The sequence below is a fragment of the Phyllostomus discolor genome, chromosome 2, assembly GCF_004126475.2.
Source record: "Phyllostomus discolor isolate MPI-MPIP mPhyDis1 chromosome 2, mPhyDis1.pri.v3, whole genome shotgun sequence".
Taxonomy (NCBI): domain Eukaryota; kingdom Metazoa; phylum Chordata; class Mammalia; order Chiroptera; family Phyllostomidae; genus Phyllostomus; species Phyllostomus discolor.
Genome location: NC_040904.2, coordinates 110,237,035 through 110,253,054, shown reverse-complemented (window position 1 = coordinate 110,253,054; position 16,020 = coordinate 110,237,035). Strand labels below are relative to the sequence as shown.

General features: G+C 46.5%; 1 protein-coding gene across 3 annotated transcripts in view; it reads right to left on the bottom strand.

Annotated features, from left to right (window-relative positions):
- Positions 1-1,783: 1,783 nt before the first annotated feature.
- The window catches only part of ATP8A2 (ATPase phospholipid transporting 8A2), a 572,378-nt gene continuing 558,141 nt past the window's right edge, over positions 1,784-16,020 (bottom strand). For 2 of the 3 annotated variants that reach the window (XM_036018338.1, XM_036018339.1), the window contains exon 38: positions 9,382-9,783. In XM_036018338.1, coding sequence (XP_035874231.1) covers positions 9,686-9,783 — 98 coding nt within the window. In that variant the 3' untranslated portion in view covers positions 9,382-9,685. Of the gene's footprint in view, positions 9,784-16,020 lie in introns of all 3 variants that reach the window. The other variant, XM_036018340.1, reaches the window with a different exon arrangement.

Genomic DNA, 16,020 nt, shown 5'->3' with positions numbered 1-16,020 from the left:
AACTGTTTGAAAATAAATAGCAGACTCTGAATGATTTTTCAAAGTACCCTGAGTTTTTTTCAGAGAGAAAACTATTCTAAAGAACATTGCTTTAGGCAGAAGCATAGGGTCTGCAAACCATCTTCAGTTGCTAGGACCTCTCCAAGGCTCAGGTTTACTCTGGTGGTCAGAAGTGAAGGATGGCATTTCAAAACATCACCATAGCAGCCAAGGCAGATTTTGGAGATACAACCAAGAAATGGTGAAGGTTGGAATGGAACACTTCACCATGGAGGGTAGTAAATCATTTTGTTTTATATGGCTAAAAGAAAGTCCAGAATTATGTAGAGCAGAAGAAAGTCACTTCCTGCTCTGTTTCAAGCTACAGAATTCTGCCAGAAAGTAAGGCCTGGCCTCCTGGTCTGGCCTGTGCCTGGGCTACCAAGGCTGCACCTGCTGGCCAAATCCAGTTCTAGGAAGACACAGACTATGGAATCAGTCAGCCATGGGAGAATGTAGTAAATCTGAAGTGGGCAATTAAGAGGTTTTCTTGGGTTCCAGGCTCAAGCCTCTGCAGGGAACTGTCTCTAGCAGACTTTCTTCCCTGTCCTCTACACTCAGGTTCTGTCCTCACTGTGTGCTGGGGTAGTGCAGAGCTGCCCGTGCAAGCCAGGTGAGCAGGCTGTGATCCAGAGCCTGAGCTGGTTTCTAGTGAGGGGCCCCCCAACCCCATGTTCTCGAGGCTGACACTGACAATGACCCCAACATTGGGGCCTCCAGCTCCCACCTCATCCAGGTGCGACATGCCTCTGCAGAGTAGACAGAGCATGCCAAGGCGGTGGACACCAACATGAATGCCATGTTCTGTTCCTACAGGGAATGAATGGGCACAGGTCCAGTATACTTTTTTTAAAAATAATGTCAAGGAGGAAAACTTATGTCTGCCCTCTTAGGTTCTGTGGCTAGTCTAAGAATTAACTGACATAAGGCAGATCAATAGAAAAGTGTACAAATTTAATATTTTTACCTATACATGGGGGTCTCAGCAGGAAAATGAAGACTCCGAAGAAGCCGTAAGACTCCAACAGGTATGTGACGGGACAAAGGTGCTTGGGCTACTAGAGAATATATGGAGAAAACTATTGGAGGGTCAGGACTATTTTAGTAGGTTCGTTTGCACAGGCCCATTCCAGCTTTGCCCCCGGTTTTTGGTGATAAGGACGTTCTTTCTGGTGCTGGGAGGGCACCTTTCTCAGGGGAAATGCACAGACTTGCTTTAAGGTAGAAGCAGGAGGGCAGAGAACTCTCCCTGCATCTATTTGGTGATTCTCAAGTGCCTTCAGCTCAAAATAGTCAATGTGCCAAAGCAGCATATTTGGGGGGCACGTTCTGAACCCCTTCAACAACAGTGTCATGATTTCATGTCTGATGATAAAATTTGACCTCCCCACATTTCAGTTTGCAGGGAAACTGAGATGACCTAAAGGCAGTAAAGTGGTTACGGGAAGAAGACCTTCTAGCCACAATTTTTTCCTTTGCGTGATCAGTCCAGACCCAGCATGACCCCTCGGACCCTCTTCTCATAAAGGCAGCAGTCCCCCGGGAGCACACCGAGCTCAGGTTAATCTGCAATTCAGATTCCCCTGCACTCTCGCCCGTTTACCAGCAGTTACTGGCTGGCAGCCTCCAGAGCATACACATCGTTTGTACCTGCTGAAAAACCCCTGTGTTAGAGTCCGGTGTCCCTATGGCACCAACCGCTTATTAGTGGGGGAAAATTCCAAAGTAAAACATGGCCCAATCATTTACCTTAACAAAAGATTTATTTGAAACAGGTTTGTGCAGACATACACCAGACAACAGGATTGATCAAAGCCACAAATCACTACATTTTCCAAAACCTCTAAAAATACAAGGAAATGCCCTTCATTTGTATTCACTCCAGGAGGGAACCCAGCGCCACTATAATGTGCTGCTGTAATTTAACAACCAGAGGACATTAATAAGAGGTGAAAATGGTAACTCTTTGAGAAGGAGGGAACACAAACCCTACACTCCGCAGAAGTGCTCACCACTCTGCTGGGAGCCAATTAAATGTGCCCCCACAGCCCAGCTCCTCTCTGCATAACCAGATTAAAACCTCCATGTCACAAATAATATTTAAGTAATCTGAGTGCAGATGTGACAGCAGACAGGAGAGCATGTGGCTTTGCTTGCATGAGAGAGACACCACAAAAATGTTGCATTCAAACAGCGATCCAGTGACCTGCAGCGAGGGCGATCCACTGAGGCCGCATACCCTGCTGCTTCCGGCTGGCCCTGTGGGTGCCACCTGTGCTGCTGGCCCTGCCGCAGCTGTAGCACAGCACTTCAGAGGGAAGCCAGGAGGCAGGCGGCACTGTGTGCTCAGTCATCACTGGCAACATGGGAGAAGGAAGACGGGTGCGAGTGTCAGCCCTGGCATTGATTTTATTAACGAAAACTCTGAAGTATTTTTCCTTGCTCAGCGATCTTGTTGGAAGGAGTAACACTCTATGACAGGGCAGACTGTCGCTTGCAGTTTTTGTATTGGTGTTTACTTATCCACCTGCACCAAGCTGCCTTAAGGAACGTGACTAAATCCAATCCCAGTGGATGTGGGTTCACATCCTGATCTTTGGGCTTTCTCCCTCATTCGGACCCTTTTTCTTCCACACGGAAGAGCTTGCCTATAAAAGGCTCTTGATAAGCTCTCTTGACCCCTGAGTTTCCTGGGCAGCGTTATTTGGATAGTGCTATTACTTCAACTTTCTTCTTCCGATTTCTGTCATAAATCAAAGCCACCTGACACTTTGTTCCTGACTTTTAAAATGAACAGGTCTCCTTTCTTTCTTTAGCCAGGTCAGAAGAAATGCCAGTGCACTAATCTGGTGTGTTTTTCTTGGTCTGGTGCCTGGGAGAAACGGCAAAGTAGGTATCTCTAAGGCAACCAGGGTAAGAGATTGTCATTGGAAAGTGAGTCAGCCCGGGTGTAAAAAGAATCATTCTTTTGTGTCCCCTCAGTCAGGGGAGCAGAGGTGTTTGTCAGACTCAGCAGCTGTGCATTAGGTGGGGGTAAGTAAGTTAATGGGTGAACTTGCCCCTCTTTTCTCTTTCCATTTCCTTTGTAGCTTCTGGCCACTTCAGTTTGTGTTGGGTTAGCAGCCCTTCCTTCCCATTGAAGACTGCACCCTGATTCACAACTCACTCACACCCCCAAAATGAAGAGAGCTTCGAACACAGCCCCAGTAGGAGCTTTGGCATCAAACGAAGTGGGTGTGACAGGGAATGGAAATGTGCACCGTGGGACAATTCAGGAAGCTGAGAAAAAGATACATGAAGAGTACAAGCATCAAGTCAACTATTTCAGATCCATTCCTTTTGGGAATACTTGTTAATATTTCATTACGGGGGATCCACGGCCCATGGAAACTCTGCTAGCTGTTCTTCTTGCCCTTCAGGATAGACCAGTGGCTGGAATGAGAGTCTCAGTACTCTTCCCCAAGGCTGCCTGAGACGAACAACTGTCCTCAGCCGATGAAGAGCCAGAAACAAAGCCAACAATGTATGCTTCTCCCTTTTACTGGGTGGGAGGGGGGGCTTTGTTTTCAATCTCTCCATCACTGTTGTATTTGCCAGTTTAAGCACTTGCATAAAGAAAGTATTTAATGGACATGATGGAGAATGCCGCCTTTTGACTTAACCCGATAAACACCTTTATTTGCTAAGTTATTATTTCAGGCTCTGCTTAACTATAACCACAGTTTCCCTGTTCACAATTTTTATGGATCCCGGGAGATGAAGGCTACATTTCAAATGCTGAGGCTAAATCACTCCTTGAATTACGTTGGGACAATGACCCTGGGCAATAATTCAAACCCTGGCTGAAATGTGTGCAGTTTTTTTCACATGTTCAAAACTAAAGACAACCTTATTAACCTAGAGCACAGTTTTGCAAACAGTCTATTCAACTTACGGTCTAAGACACAAATCCCTAGGAAGAAGAATATGATAGAAAGTTTTCTTCCTTATGGTTCAAAAACTAAGATACAGGGTCATTGTTATAACAAATGGAGATTATAGGCTATAGCCTTATTTTAAAAATATTCCACCTGAAAGCCTGTAATATATATGTCCATATGCATTTTCAGATGTTGGTTACCTACACTCACTTTTTTTTCATTATTCACTGCTTCTTGACAAGTTATTACTGATTTTCACTGCCAGCTCCCTACAGCAAGACCTAAAGCCTTGTCAAGGAAAAGAAAATGTCAACACAGTTCTCAGTCTTGCTCTGCTGAAACCCAGGCTCACGTTTTAGGATATTAATCTGTGAGCGTCAAAGAAACAGTATCTCCGTTCTCCAAAGCACAGGCCCTATATGCTGTACTGATCTGGAAAATGTTGTCACACATATGCATGTGTGTGGGAGACTGGAGAAGGTATCGCTGGTCAAGAAGCCGGGAATATTCTGCCTAGAGACAAGAGAGACGCTTTCAGTGACATCCGCCTGTTGTTACAAAGCCCATTCTGATCAGCAACGTAGTGCTAATCCAGGCAGCCAAGCAGAAATGGTTGGAATGTTCTGCTCTCTTCTCCTCCCTTTTCAGTGTGCACTTTCCAGAGCCACCCTTGCTTGCCTATGCCGATGTGGAGCTGAACTCAGGACCAAGTGCTCCGAGTGATTGGTCTCCTTCTGCAGTCAGCACAGCGGGACATAAACTCAAACAAGAGTCGGCAGTCTGCCCATGTGCAACACTAGACCAGGGCTGAGCCTGGCGGATGCTGCCACTGGAGCCCAATCCAGAGGCAGGTGCTGTAGTGCTGACTATGACCTGCCAGGCTGTGTCACTTACCATGTGGCAGAGTGACAAGTCCCATGTGGCATTTCCACTGAGCTGACAGCCAGGGTATGCAACTTCGTCCAGTCCACCCTGCTCCTTGGGGAGGGGTTGTGTACGACACTGACCTCAATTTAAAGACAGGACAAATGTCACAGCCCCTGAGTCAGCCCTGTCTAAATATTCTACATCATACATAGTGACAGCTGCTCCTCCTAGAAACCCGATTTAGTCATTTGGCTACAAGATAGCTTAATTGCATGGGAGAATAAATAGGAAGGCATCACATGTACTATTTTCTTGTGTGTGCGTATTTCATTACTCCAAAAACTATTTAGAATACTTCTCAAGAAAATTGGAAAATATAATTAAATGCCAAAAATTTGAACTGTATTTTAAGGTAAAAAATAAAATAAAAAACAGGAAGCCCAAAACAAACACACATACACACTAAAATTCACAAATCTGATTCAGAAGGCTTCAAATTCAAGAAAGAGCTAAATATTTGACAAACAACTGAGTTTGAGTTCTCTTTTTCCAAATAGGCTTAGTTCCAAATGAAACCAAGTAGTCAAGATGTCTAATGCACATTCAATTTTCATTTTCAATCTTCCTCTGTATTTAGACCATCATCTTTCTAGGTGTTCAATGAAGACACACCTTGGTTTGTGTTAGTTATTAGATATTTTTTTCCTATAATTTCAGCATGATAGTCCTTCAGTGATTTATCTTGCTGGGTGCTATAGCATTTAAATGTTTCATCACCTTGAAGAAGAAATCGTGGCAATTTTCTGAGCCATACCTGTTAACTGCTTTGTCCTGCTCCCCCACAAGCCCTGAATCCTAGTCACCTCTTAAGTGAGTGATTAGTTTTCTTTTCTTTTTAAAATTATTTTCTATTGAGTATGTGATTACAGTTGTCCTGATTTTTCTCCCTTTACTCCCCTTCCACTCTGTACCCCTCACTCCCTCAGGCCATGCCCCACTATTGTTCATGTCCATGGGCCATGCATATAAATTCTTTGGCTACTCCATTTCCTATACTGTACTTTACATCCCCAAGGCTATTCTGTAACTACCTATTTGTACTTCTCAATCCCCTCACCTCTTCACCCATTTCCCCACACCTCCCTCCTACCAGGCAACCATCAAAACGCTCTCCGTATACATGATTCTGTCTCTGTTCTTGTTTCCTTCTTTTTTTTTTTAGATTCAATTGTTGCTAGATTTATAATTTTTTTGCCATTTTATTTTCATAGTTTTGATCTTCTTTTTCTTACATAAGTCCCTTTAACATTGCATATAATAATGGTTGGGTGATGATGAACCCTTTTATTTTTTTCTTGTCTAGGAAGGTCTTTATATGCTCTTCGATTCTAAATGATAGCTTTGCCGGGTAGAGCAATCTTGGCTGTACATCCCTGTTTTTCATGACTTTTGAATATTTCTTGCTAGTCCTTCTAGCCTGCAATGATTCTTTTGAGAAATCAGCTGACAGTTTTATGGGAACTCCCCTGCAGGTAGCTAGCTGCTTTTAAGATTCTTTCTTTATCTTCAACCTTTGGCATTTTAATTATGATATGTCTTGAAGTGGTCCTCTTTGCATCCATCTTGTTTGGGACTCTTGTGTTTCCTAGATTTGCATGTGTATTTCCTTCACCAAATTAGGGAAGTTTTCTTTCATTATTTTTTCAGATAGATTTTCAATTTCTTGCTCTTTCTCTTCTCCTTCTGGCACCCCTATGATGTGAATGTTGGAATACTTGAAGTTATCCCAGAGGCTGCTTATACTATCCTTGTTTTTTTGGATTCTTTTGTATTCCTTTTGTTCTGATTGGTCATTTCTTGCTTCCTTATGTTCCAAATCAGTGATTTGATTCTAGACTTCATCCATTCTACTGTTGTTTCCCTGTAAATTGTTCTTTATTTTAATTAGTGAATCCTTTGTTTCTGAGTGGATCTTTTCTAAGCTGTTGAGGTCCTCATTAAGTTCCTTGAGCATCCTTATAAGCAATGTTTTGAACTCTGCATCTGATAGATTGCTTATTTCCATTTCATGGAGCTCTTTTTCTGGAGTTTTGATCTGTTCTTTCATTTGGGCCATGTTTCTTTGTCTCCTCATTTTGGCAGCCTTCTTGTGTTTGTTTCTATATATTAGGTAGAGCTGCTATGACTCCCTGTGTTGGTTGAGTGGCCTAATGTAGTAAGTGTCCTACAGGGTCCAGTGTCACAGCCTCCCCTATCACTAAGCTGAATATTCAAGGTGCACCCCACGTGTGAGCTGAGTACACCCTCCTCTTGTAATTGAGCCTTGGTTGCTGTTGGCAGATCAATGGGAGGGATTTACCCAGGCCATTCAGCTGCAAGGATTAGCTGTGACCACTGACCACCAACCTCTGTCCTCAGTGGAGGATCAGCTGTGCAGGGGCAGGATGGTGGTGCCCTGATGTTGTCTGTACCTGTCCACTGGGTGCACCGGCCCTGGGGTTTCCTGGGTGGTGCAGGCTAAGGTCAGCTCCCACCTATGTTTTGCCTGGGGCCACCCTTCCTGAGATACAAAGCAATCTGTGATGGCTGCTACTTATGCTGAACTTGGAGATTCCCAGGTAAAGCCAAGCTATAAATCTAGGTTGACTGCTGCTAATGCTGGACCTAGGGCTCACTGAGGCCAGCTGTTGCTTGTTTGAGAGGACTCAGGAAGTTGTTAAGCATGAGCCAAGACCAGCCATTCATATGGAAAAGCAGCTTGGGTAGGCCTGTAAGTTGGGTGGGGCCATAAGTTGGGTGTGGCAGAGTCTCTGGGGATCTCCAGGGTGGATCAAGTAGTATTAGCCAGGTTGATGGAGTCTCAAATATGATACCAGCTTACTGGCTCAGTCTGGATGGATGTGGTTTGTTTAATTCCACAGTTGTCAGAATTCCATTCAACTCAATTTCTGATGGTTCTGAGTGATGGTTGTTCTATATTTTAGTTGTGATTTTGATGTGGTCGTGTGAAGAGGTGAGCCATGTCTGTCTACACTGCCATCTTGAACGGAAGTCAGGGATTAGTTTTCTTAGTCAATACAAATCATACTCTAAATTATTTCAATGCCTGTTAAGCTGCAGATGTTCTAAAAATAAAGGGCTAGGAGGCAAAGTGCACTATTGTTCTGTTTCCTAATTTAGCACAGCCATTCCCAGAGGAGCTGTGCCACTGTAACCAGCAACAGCTGCCCAGAAGTATTTATGTTAAGCCATCCAAAAATCTGGTTTGGCAACCAAAGCGGAGAGGAGAGAACGTGCCTCCAGGCTGGTCGTTTATTAAGGGCTCCAGGTGCTCACATTGCTGCCCGAAGGCATTGAGGTTCTGTCCAAATTTAGAACAAGGGGCTCTGCAGTTCGGAAAGTCAATTATGTCCCTTCCTCATTTTACACTCAGGATAGTTCCTACTGTGAGCAGTGCCTGTACCTAACATTAATTGAATAAGGAAGGAAACCTGTTGATATAAAAAAAAGGTATTCAAATATTTTGAATTTGTTGCAATTAAAACTGCCTGTCAATATCCTGATTAACCTTCTGGACACATTAGGCTGATCAGGACAATTGTCTGGGCTTCAGGGCTTGATTTCAGAGTTTCCACTCAGATTCGGTGGGAAATGTCTCCTACGTCCTCCTCCCTGTGTCTGTGTCCTTGGTTTGCACTTCCTCCTTCCGCAGTCATCCTCCTTCCCCACACCCGGAGGCCCTCACTCTCTCATCTTGGTTTGCACATCCTTTCTGGTTCTAGAACTACAGAGTAACAGGTCTGTTCCTTTGCTGGGGAGACGTGCTCTAAATTCATTCATTTTCCAATGGCGAAAATCCAAAATGTGTCCTCAATTCCCAAGAAGACAAGTGTGGGTTCAAAGTTATGTGGATGCCGGGGTCCAGTGGTCTGGAAGCTGGGAAGTGATACTGAGAGCCGGACCAGAGCAGGTGTCCCCCACCACCCTGACCCACAGGCTTCCTTCACCACAAAGAGGCAGATAAACATTTAGAATATATATGGGAAAGGGTGGTGGGAGAAGGGATTTCTTGCATATGTATCTGGATCTGTGGTAGAAAGAGTGTAGACTCGGACTGGTGCCCATCAGCGGCCATGCACTGAGAGGGTGGCCAGCCATGCGTGTCTGGGACGAGGAACTTGGGTGAATGGGAGGGCTGGGCTGGAAGGCACCTAGGAAGGTACAGGAGATGCTGTTGGACATCGATGGTTTGCCCCACTGGGAGTGTGGCGAAGGGGTTCAACTCGACATTCTCAGGCTTCCCCCCCAGATACACATATTTGTGATTTCATTGCAATCAAGAAGTTTATGCCAATTTCATACAAACAAAAGAGAAAACAAAGCAAGACAGCAACTTGCCTAAAGTGAAGTTTACATGCTGCCCTGTGGACTTAAATCTGTGAGGTAACGAGACAGGAAGCAAGGGTGTCCTGGCTCCCTGTCACAAGGTGGGTTTCTCACGCAACATGAAACTCTTTTATCTTTGCTCCCAGAACAGCTTGTACTGATGTTTAAATATCAGTGTAACATAATGTTTTTAATTTCACACTTCACAGAGCACAGTTGAATGCTTCATAACAAGGTAAACAAAGGTTAGGCCAAGCACTGCAGACAAATTGGGAGGGAGAAATGGCTTCCTCCGTGGTACATACCCCAGGTTTGTGCGGGAATAGATAACTAACAAACTGGTTGGCTAAGGCCACAGAAATGTGTTTCCCCGTGTTTTGGCTGCTGACACCAGTCTCTTCTGACAAAGACACATTCACAATGGGTGCAATAATCGCATCTCTTTCCTAGCATCAATCAGGATAATGCAACTCTTATTTCTCCTGCGATTTCTTTTTGGTGGTGTCATAAGCACGAACAATTTCTTCCTGAGTGACAGCTCCATGCTCTTCTTGAGAGAAGGCGTACCCATCTGAAAGAAGCATAGAGGAGGACGTGGTTAAGAGCAGAATTAGGGGAGTGCACTAGGTTTGGAAGAAGCTGTTTTTGGGGAGCCTGTGTCTGAACTTCCATACATCAGCCTCATCAGCACTGGGCCGGTGGGGGCCTGAGATGGGAAGCCTGTGACCCAGCCAAGGAGCATGGGCAGGGTGGGTGTGATGGCAGGACATAGCCCAGTGGGTCCCAGGGGTTCTGGCTGCTGATGCTGGGATGGGAATGGCTCTGAGGGGTGGCCTCTCACTTAGGAGGCTGTAGCTGACTTCAGCCTGGGAAGCATAAACAGTGGGTCACTGGTCCATGTCTGCACTTTCCCACCACCAATCAAGTCACTCTGCTCCGGAAATGTCCCAATGTGCCTGAAGCTGCAGGCCAGCTGGGTAATTTATGAAGCTGTAAACATGCTGGGAAAAACATGCACACGCTAGTAGTGAAAGATGGCAAAGGGCACGTGACCCTTGGAGAGTTCCTGTTTTCAAACTGGGCTGATTTGGGGTGGTAGTAAGAAATTACTGTGGGTTAATTTTTGTGTAAACAAAGAAGAAGATCACAACATAAAATCAACAGGAATTCAGTGATTGGCCCTGTGGCCACAAGAAGACTGGTTCTTACAACCAGTTGCAGTAGTAGTAATAGTAATAGCAACAGCCAATGATTATTAAATGCTGTGTGTATCAGGTACTGTCCTATGTACTAAGCACAAATGCCTCATTTATTCCCCTCAACAGCCCTATGAGATAGGTGCTAGTATATTGCCCATTTAACAGTTGGGAAAACTGAGGCATGGGGCGATTTCATGATCTGCCCAAGGTCCCAGACCTAGTGAGTGGCAGAATTTGGAGCCAGACCCAGGCAGTGTTTCTGTAGGACCCACATTATCCTGCATCACCAGTTCTGAAAAAGGTTTTGCTTCAGGGAGCTCAAAGTGGGGCTTTCCTTCCTAACTGGTTCTTCCCACAGATGGGACACTCAGCAGACTCCCTCTCTATTGGCTAAGCCCCCTGGATGAGGCATTCTGACCAAAGACAACACAGTGAAAAGGCTGGCAGTGGCGACTCTGCCTGTGCATACTTGTGACTATTTGAGAGCTGCTAGTTAACAGTCATAGTCTTTAAAGGAGAAAAATAAATCAGAAATTCTGCCCATGTATCATCTCCTGGACTGTTAATTATTTGACTCAGACCTCTGACTTAAAAAGAAGAGTCTCTGGAGGATAAAGACATACAATAACAGTGTGTAAGAGTCTTTGAGGGGATGGAGGAGAAAATTCAGAAGAGTGTCAGGTGACTTCTCACTCTGTGGATGCCTGTAAACTCAGGGCTCCCATCCCTGGGCTGGCTTCCCAGTCCTTCTGGAGAACATGCCTTTCAGCCTCCTCCTGAGAAAACCCACGGGCTCCAAAGGGCCACCCAGGAGGCCAGAGCTGGTCTCCAGAGGTGGGCTGGGGCCAACTGAGGACATGGCTGAGCAGCAGGGGGTGCGAGGGGGAGGGGCATTGTATGAAGGCAGAATGAGCCAGCCAGCCTGACCCAGAACCAAGAGTAATCTTCCACAAGGGGCTCTTGTCTGCTCGCTAACTACATTGCTAAAGGAATCAAACCCACAAACCCCAAAATCCCACCCTGCATGGTAGCCAGGGAAAGCAGCCACCCCCAGACCATTGTGAGCCCCACCTAGCTGGGCACGGAGCAGGCATGTCTGGAGCAGAAAGGCAGAAGCAAGCCTGGAGAGGGGGCTGCAGGCTCATCCGGGCCCTGGGCCCAGCACACTTGAACTTCCTCATGATGGATTTCCACACAAGGGAGCTTTGCTTTCAGTCTCATTGCCTTAGAGGCTGCACAGAATCTGAAGAGGAAACACTCCTCTGATCCTGTTTCCCTGATAGCTGTAGATTCTCCAGAGTTGTTTGATCCGAGATGAACAAGTCCAAGGAATCCTCCATGATGCCTGGCTCGGAGGGGTGGCTCCTCTCCTGCTTCCTCCCTTCCCCTCGCTGTCCCCTCCCTCCCGGTGCCAGGCTGCCAGCCTGTCCCAGCACAAGTGCGCTTTGTGCAGCATCTTCACTGCAGGCCTAGAAGAGGCGCCTTTCCTTGGGATGTTTCAAAGGAAAATCTAGCAAATAACACTGTCTCCTCTGGTGACAAGACTGTGAACTGTGGTCAACTTGGGCAGTTTGTGCTCTCGTGAACGCCCGAGGTACTTGGGAGGGGCCCCACCGCAGCTGCCCCTCGGTCTCCTGAGCCGTTGCAGTGACAGTCCTGCCACGGCTCGGTGCCACCCCAGGCAGACGCTTGTCGCCTGGACAGAAACGGCTCTGGTCCCAGGCAATGGGGGCACTTTGTAAGTGCTCTGCATGAACGCTTCTGGGGCAGGGGTGACTCCTGAGCCTTCCATCCTGAAGTCAGTTTTCCCAACCTGCTCTGCTTTCATCATGGATCTGGGTGCCTGCGGCAGAGGCACTGGGGGCAAGAAGGGCTGGTCTAATCCCTGCTTAGCAGTAACTCGGCCACGGGACCATGGGCTCTTTAAGCTCTCTGGGTCTCCTTGGTTTGCTTTTCCGTAAAAACAAAAAACAAAAACAAAAAGCGGCCTGGACTAGGTGAGGTCCAGCTTTTCATAGCTCTGGTCCTCCATGTGGGCCCTGGTGCTGTCCTGGCTACCCGTCCCCAGGCCACAGAGCCCTTGCCTGTGCTCAGGGCTAACTTACACTAGGCCATAGCAGCGGAGTCCTCTGCCTCCATGCCAGAAAAGAAAGGCGGCTGTCTCAACAGTCAGTCCCAGTAGAACAATTGTTACCCTCTCCTGGATGTGTTTTCTTTACAGGGGGTGGAGGGGTGGGGTGGGGTAAGGGGTGGAGGGGAAGGAATAAAAGGAACTTGTTGAGACAGAAGCATTGTTTCAGTGTTCTTTTGGGAAAGGCATTTTAGCATTTGGAGTTGTCCATTCCCTTTTATTTATTCTGTCTTTCATTCCTATCTGCCTGTGCCTACCAGGAAACCAGCTACAGTGGTTTCTTCTGCTTATAGCAGGATGGCGCCCTCAGCTTCTATCTGCCTCGCTGGCACGGGGCCTTCTGGTGGGACCACTCAGCCACTCACTCTCCAGCAGCAGAGACAGCAAGAGAGGCTCCTGGTCCAACAGTGAATCTCTTGCCCCAGGGCAATCAGAGCACCTAAAGGTCACTGCCAAGTTGATTCTCTGGCAGTTCCCATTTGTTGTATCTGCCATTATGTTTCCAAAATGTATATACTGGGACTTTCTGAACCTCAACTGAGAATGAAAGCAGACTTTGTAATTCAAGAATAAAAGGATGGCCGGATAGTATTACCCTAGGGGTGCAGGTACGTCCCTGACTCACATAAAATATCCTGGTGGGGGTTAGAGTAGTAACGGAAGATGTTTCAGTGGCACAATAGCATTTGTGAGCCCAGAGTGGGGCCTGCACCCTCCAGCCAGTCAAAGACACAGCATCAGTTCACCAGCTTCTGCCTGATGAATGTTTAACTGCCACTGTTATCCAAACGGGGGGCTCACAGAGGAAACTTCTGGCCCTTAGCATTTCCCACTTCCACTCATCTTTCAGGAAGTCCTGACGGCCACAAAGTACTGATGGGGCCTGGAGAAAGCACTCAGCTTGAACTCTCCCTGGCTGGCCTTCTAACGAGTCTGCCTCCTAAGTCCTCAGCCACAGCCAGAATCTGGGGACAAGATGGGGTAGGCGAAAGGAGATGAAGGGGTAGGTGCACTTCTTAGTTATTTTGACTAGTCCTGGTAGAACATTTGGTGATGTCTATAGAATCATGCCATTCTCCCCACCGCCCAATTATTATGGAATAAAACTCCCTTTAAGTAGTATTCTTTTGAATCTGAGCTCTTTTAACATCTTAATGAAAATAGCTGTTTCCTGTCTGGAAAAATATTCCTAACAGAGGAGAAATGGGGAACACCACGGGATGACCCGGGCATTAGACCATGTAGGGCACTCTGACCTCCCTTACACGTACCACGTTGGTGTTCATAAGAAACTAAAAGTACTTCCAAGACTGGAGTATTTTTCCAGTTTTCTGGGAAGGCTGAGGCCCACAACAGCTGAAGGACAGGCCCAGCAGGACATCAGAGCCCAGAGCCTCCGTGAGGGACCTCTCCCATGCCAGGAGCGGTTCAAGCTGCTCAATGAGCCATCTTCTCTAGTTGCTCATGATATGGGGACAGTCTATTATCAGCCGCGTTCCTACTACCCATTTCTGGGTGTTTTTAAAATGTAGTGTGATTTTAGAAGCTTTTTGGTTTCTTGTACTTGTTCATTAGAATTTTTTTGTCCTTCAAAATGTTGTGATTTAAGCAAAATGTTTAGTCGTCATTTAAGGACTTTGTACATCTCTCCCACTTGGTCTTTGATCTACACAGTCGACTCTTGAACGACATAGGTTCGAACCATGTGGGTCCATTTATGTGTAAGTTTTTCAATAAGTACTGTAAATGCATTTTCTCTTCTTTATGACTTTGTTAATACTATTTTCTTTTCTCTAGTTTACTTTGTCTAAGACTACAGCATCTAATACATAGAACATATAAAATATGTGTTAATCAACTGTTTATGCTACCACTAAGGCTTCTGGTCAATAATAGGCTATAAGTTTTGGGGGAGCCCAAAGATACACACGGATTTTCAGCTGGGGTCAGCGCCCCTAATGCCTTCTTTGGTCAAGGTCAACTGCACACACAACGCATTGCACATGTTCCTCCTGCGGTGACTCTGAGACACGCAATGGAGGAGCAGTATGGCTCCCCAGCATGAAGGGGTGGTTTAGAAACCAGTGTGCATTTTCTTAGAGTATGGTATGTACATCATCGTGAAGCCTCGCCTGGACTAAGGGAGCTTATTATTATTATAATTCCCCTTTGCCCCCAGAGGATAAAATAAAAATTTAGAGAAATATGTAAGTTATCCAAAGTGACTCAACAATTGGCAGAAAAAATATATAGCTAATACCTAACATTTATTGGACTCTGCATTGTCAGGCATTATTCTAGGCTCTTTACGATCTCACTTAATCCTCCCAACAACTCCAAGTGAGTTCTGATATCATCTCCATTCTACAAACGTGGGAACAGAGAGGTTAACTTGCCTAAGATCACACAAAGGTGGCAGGCCAGGGCAGGGGGCTGGGCAGCTCAGCCCCAGAGGCTGGCCTCCCACCCCTCACTCCTCGGTCTTCCCCAGCAGGCCTCCTGACTTGACCTGTCTCCTGGATTGGAGACACCGCAACTGTGACCTTGATTGCTGGGCCACGCTGGGCCAGTTACCCTACTGACCTGAGCCTCTGCCAGGTGCTCTTGAGGCTGACACCACCCACCTCCAGGGGCCATGGAGCGTTAAAGGACACACCCAGCAGGTGAGGCCCCACGTGCAGCTGGCCTCAGTCCCCTTTCTCTCTTGTTGCTGTTCCAGTGGGAAAGGGAGGAGAGGAAGTGGATTACTGAGAGGAATACTATCCCACCCCTTTCCCTTTCTCTCCATTCAGAAAGTCTGCAAAGATCTGCTGATAGGTGGAGCTCAATTAAACTTGAGATAGGTCCTTGAATACCCTATGTCCTATGGTACAATGATTATTTTCTCTAAAGTGTTCTTGGTCTACCAGTTGTTTCTTTCTCACCTCCTTGGGGATAGAAAGGGAAGCAGGAATGGGGTCAAGGGCTGAAGAGATGACATGTGCATGTGTAGGAGAGGGAGGGTGGGCTGGAGAGGGAGGTGGGGTTCAGGGAGGCAGGGGCCGATGGGCCTACAGGCCCTGGCATGAATTGAACTTGCCCTTCTAATGACGCCCCTCAGCTGGGAGCCGAATGGCTGGATTGCTCAAATAAGCCCCTGGCATCCCCCATGAGTGTCAGCACCCCATCTGCCTTTCACAGCCTCCCCTCCCTGCTCCTCTGGGTTCCGGCGCATCCCCAGACCCCCTGCTCAGGTCAGGCGCCCTCAGCAGAAACCAGGCTGGGGCTTTAGCATTCAGAGTGGGGACACCGGTGCTAGACACTCGGCAGCCTTCCTGAGAAAAGTACAGAGATTTTTTTTTAACCAGTGATTGGCATTGTTTTAATTAATATACTAATATTAAATAAAACCCTGCATGTTGCTCTCTTTGGGGAAACAATTTAAAAGCAATATCACTTCAACCTTAGAAAAAATGCTCTTGGGAGGCTGACAGAGGAT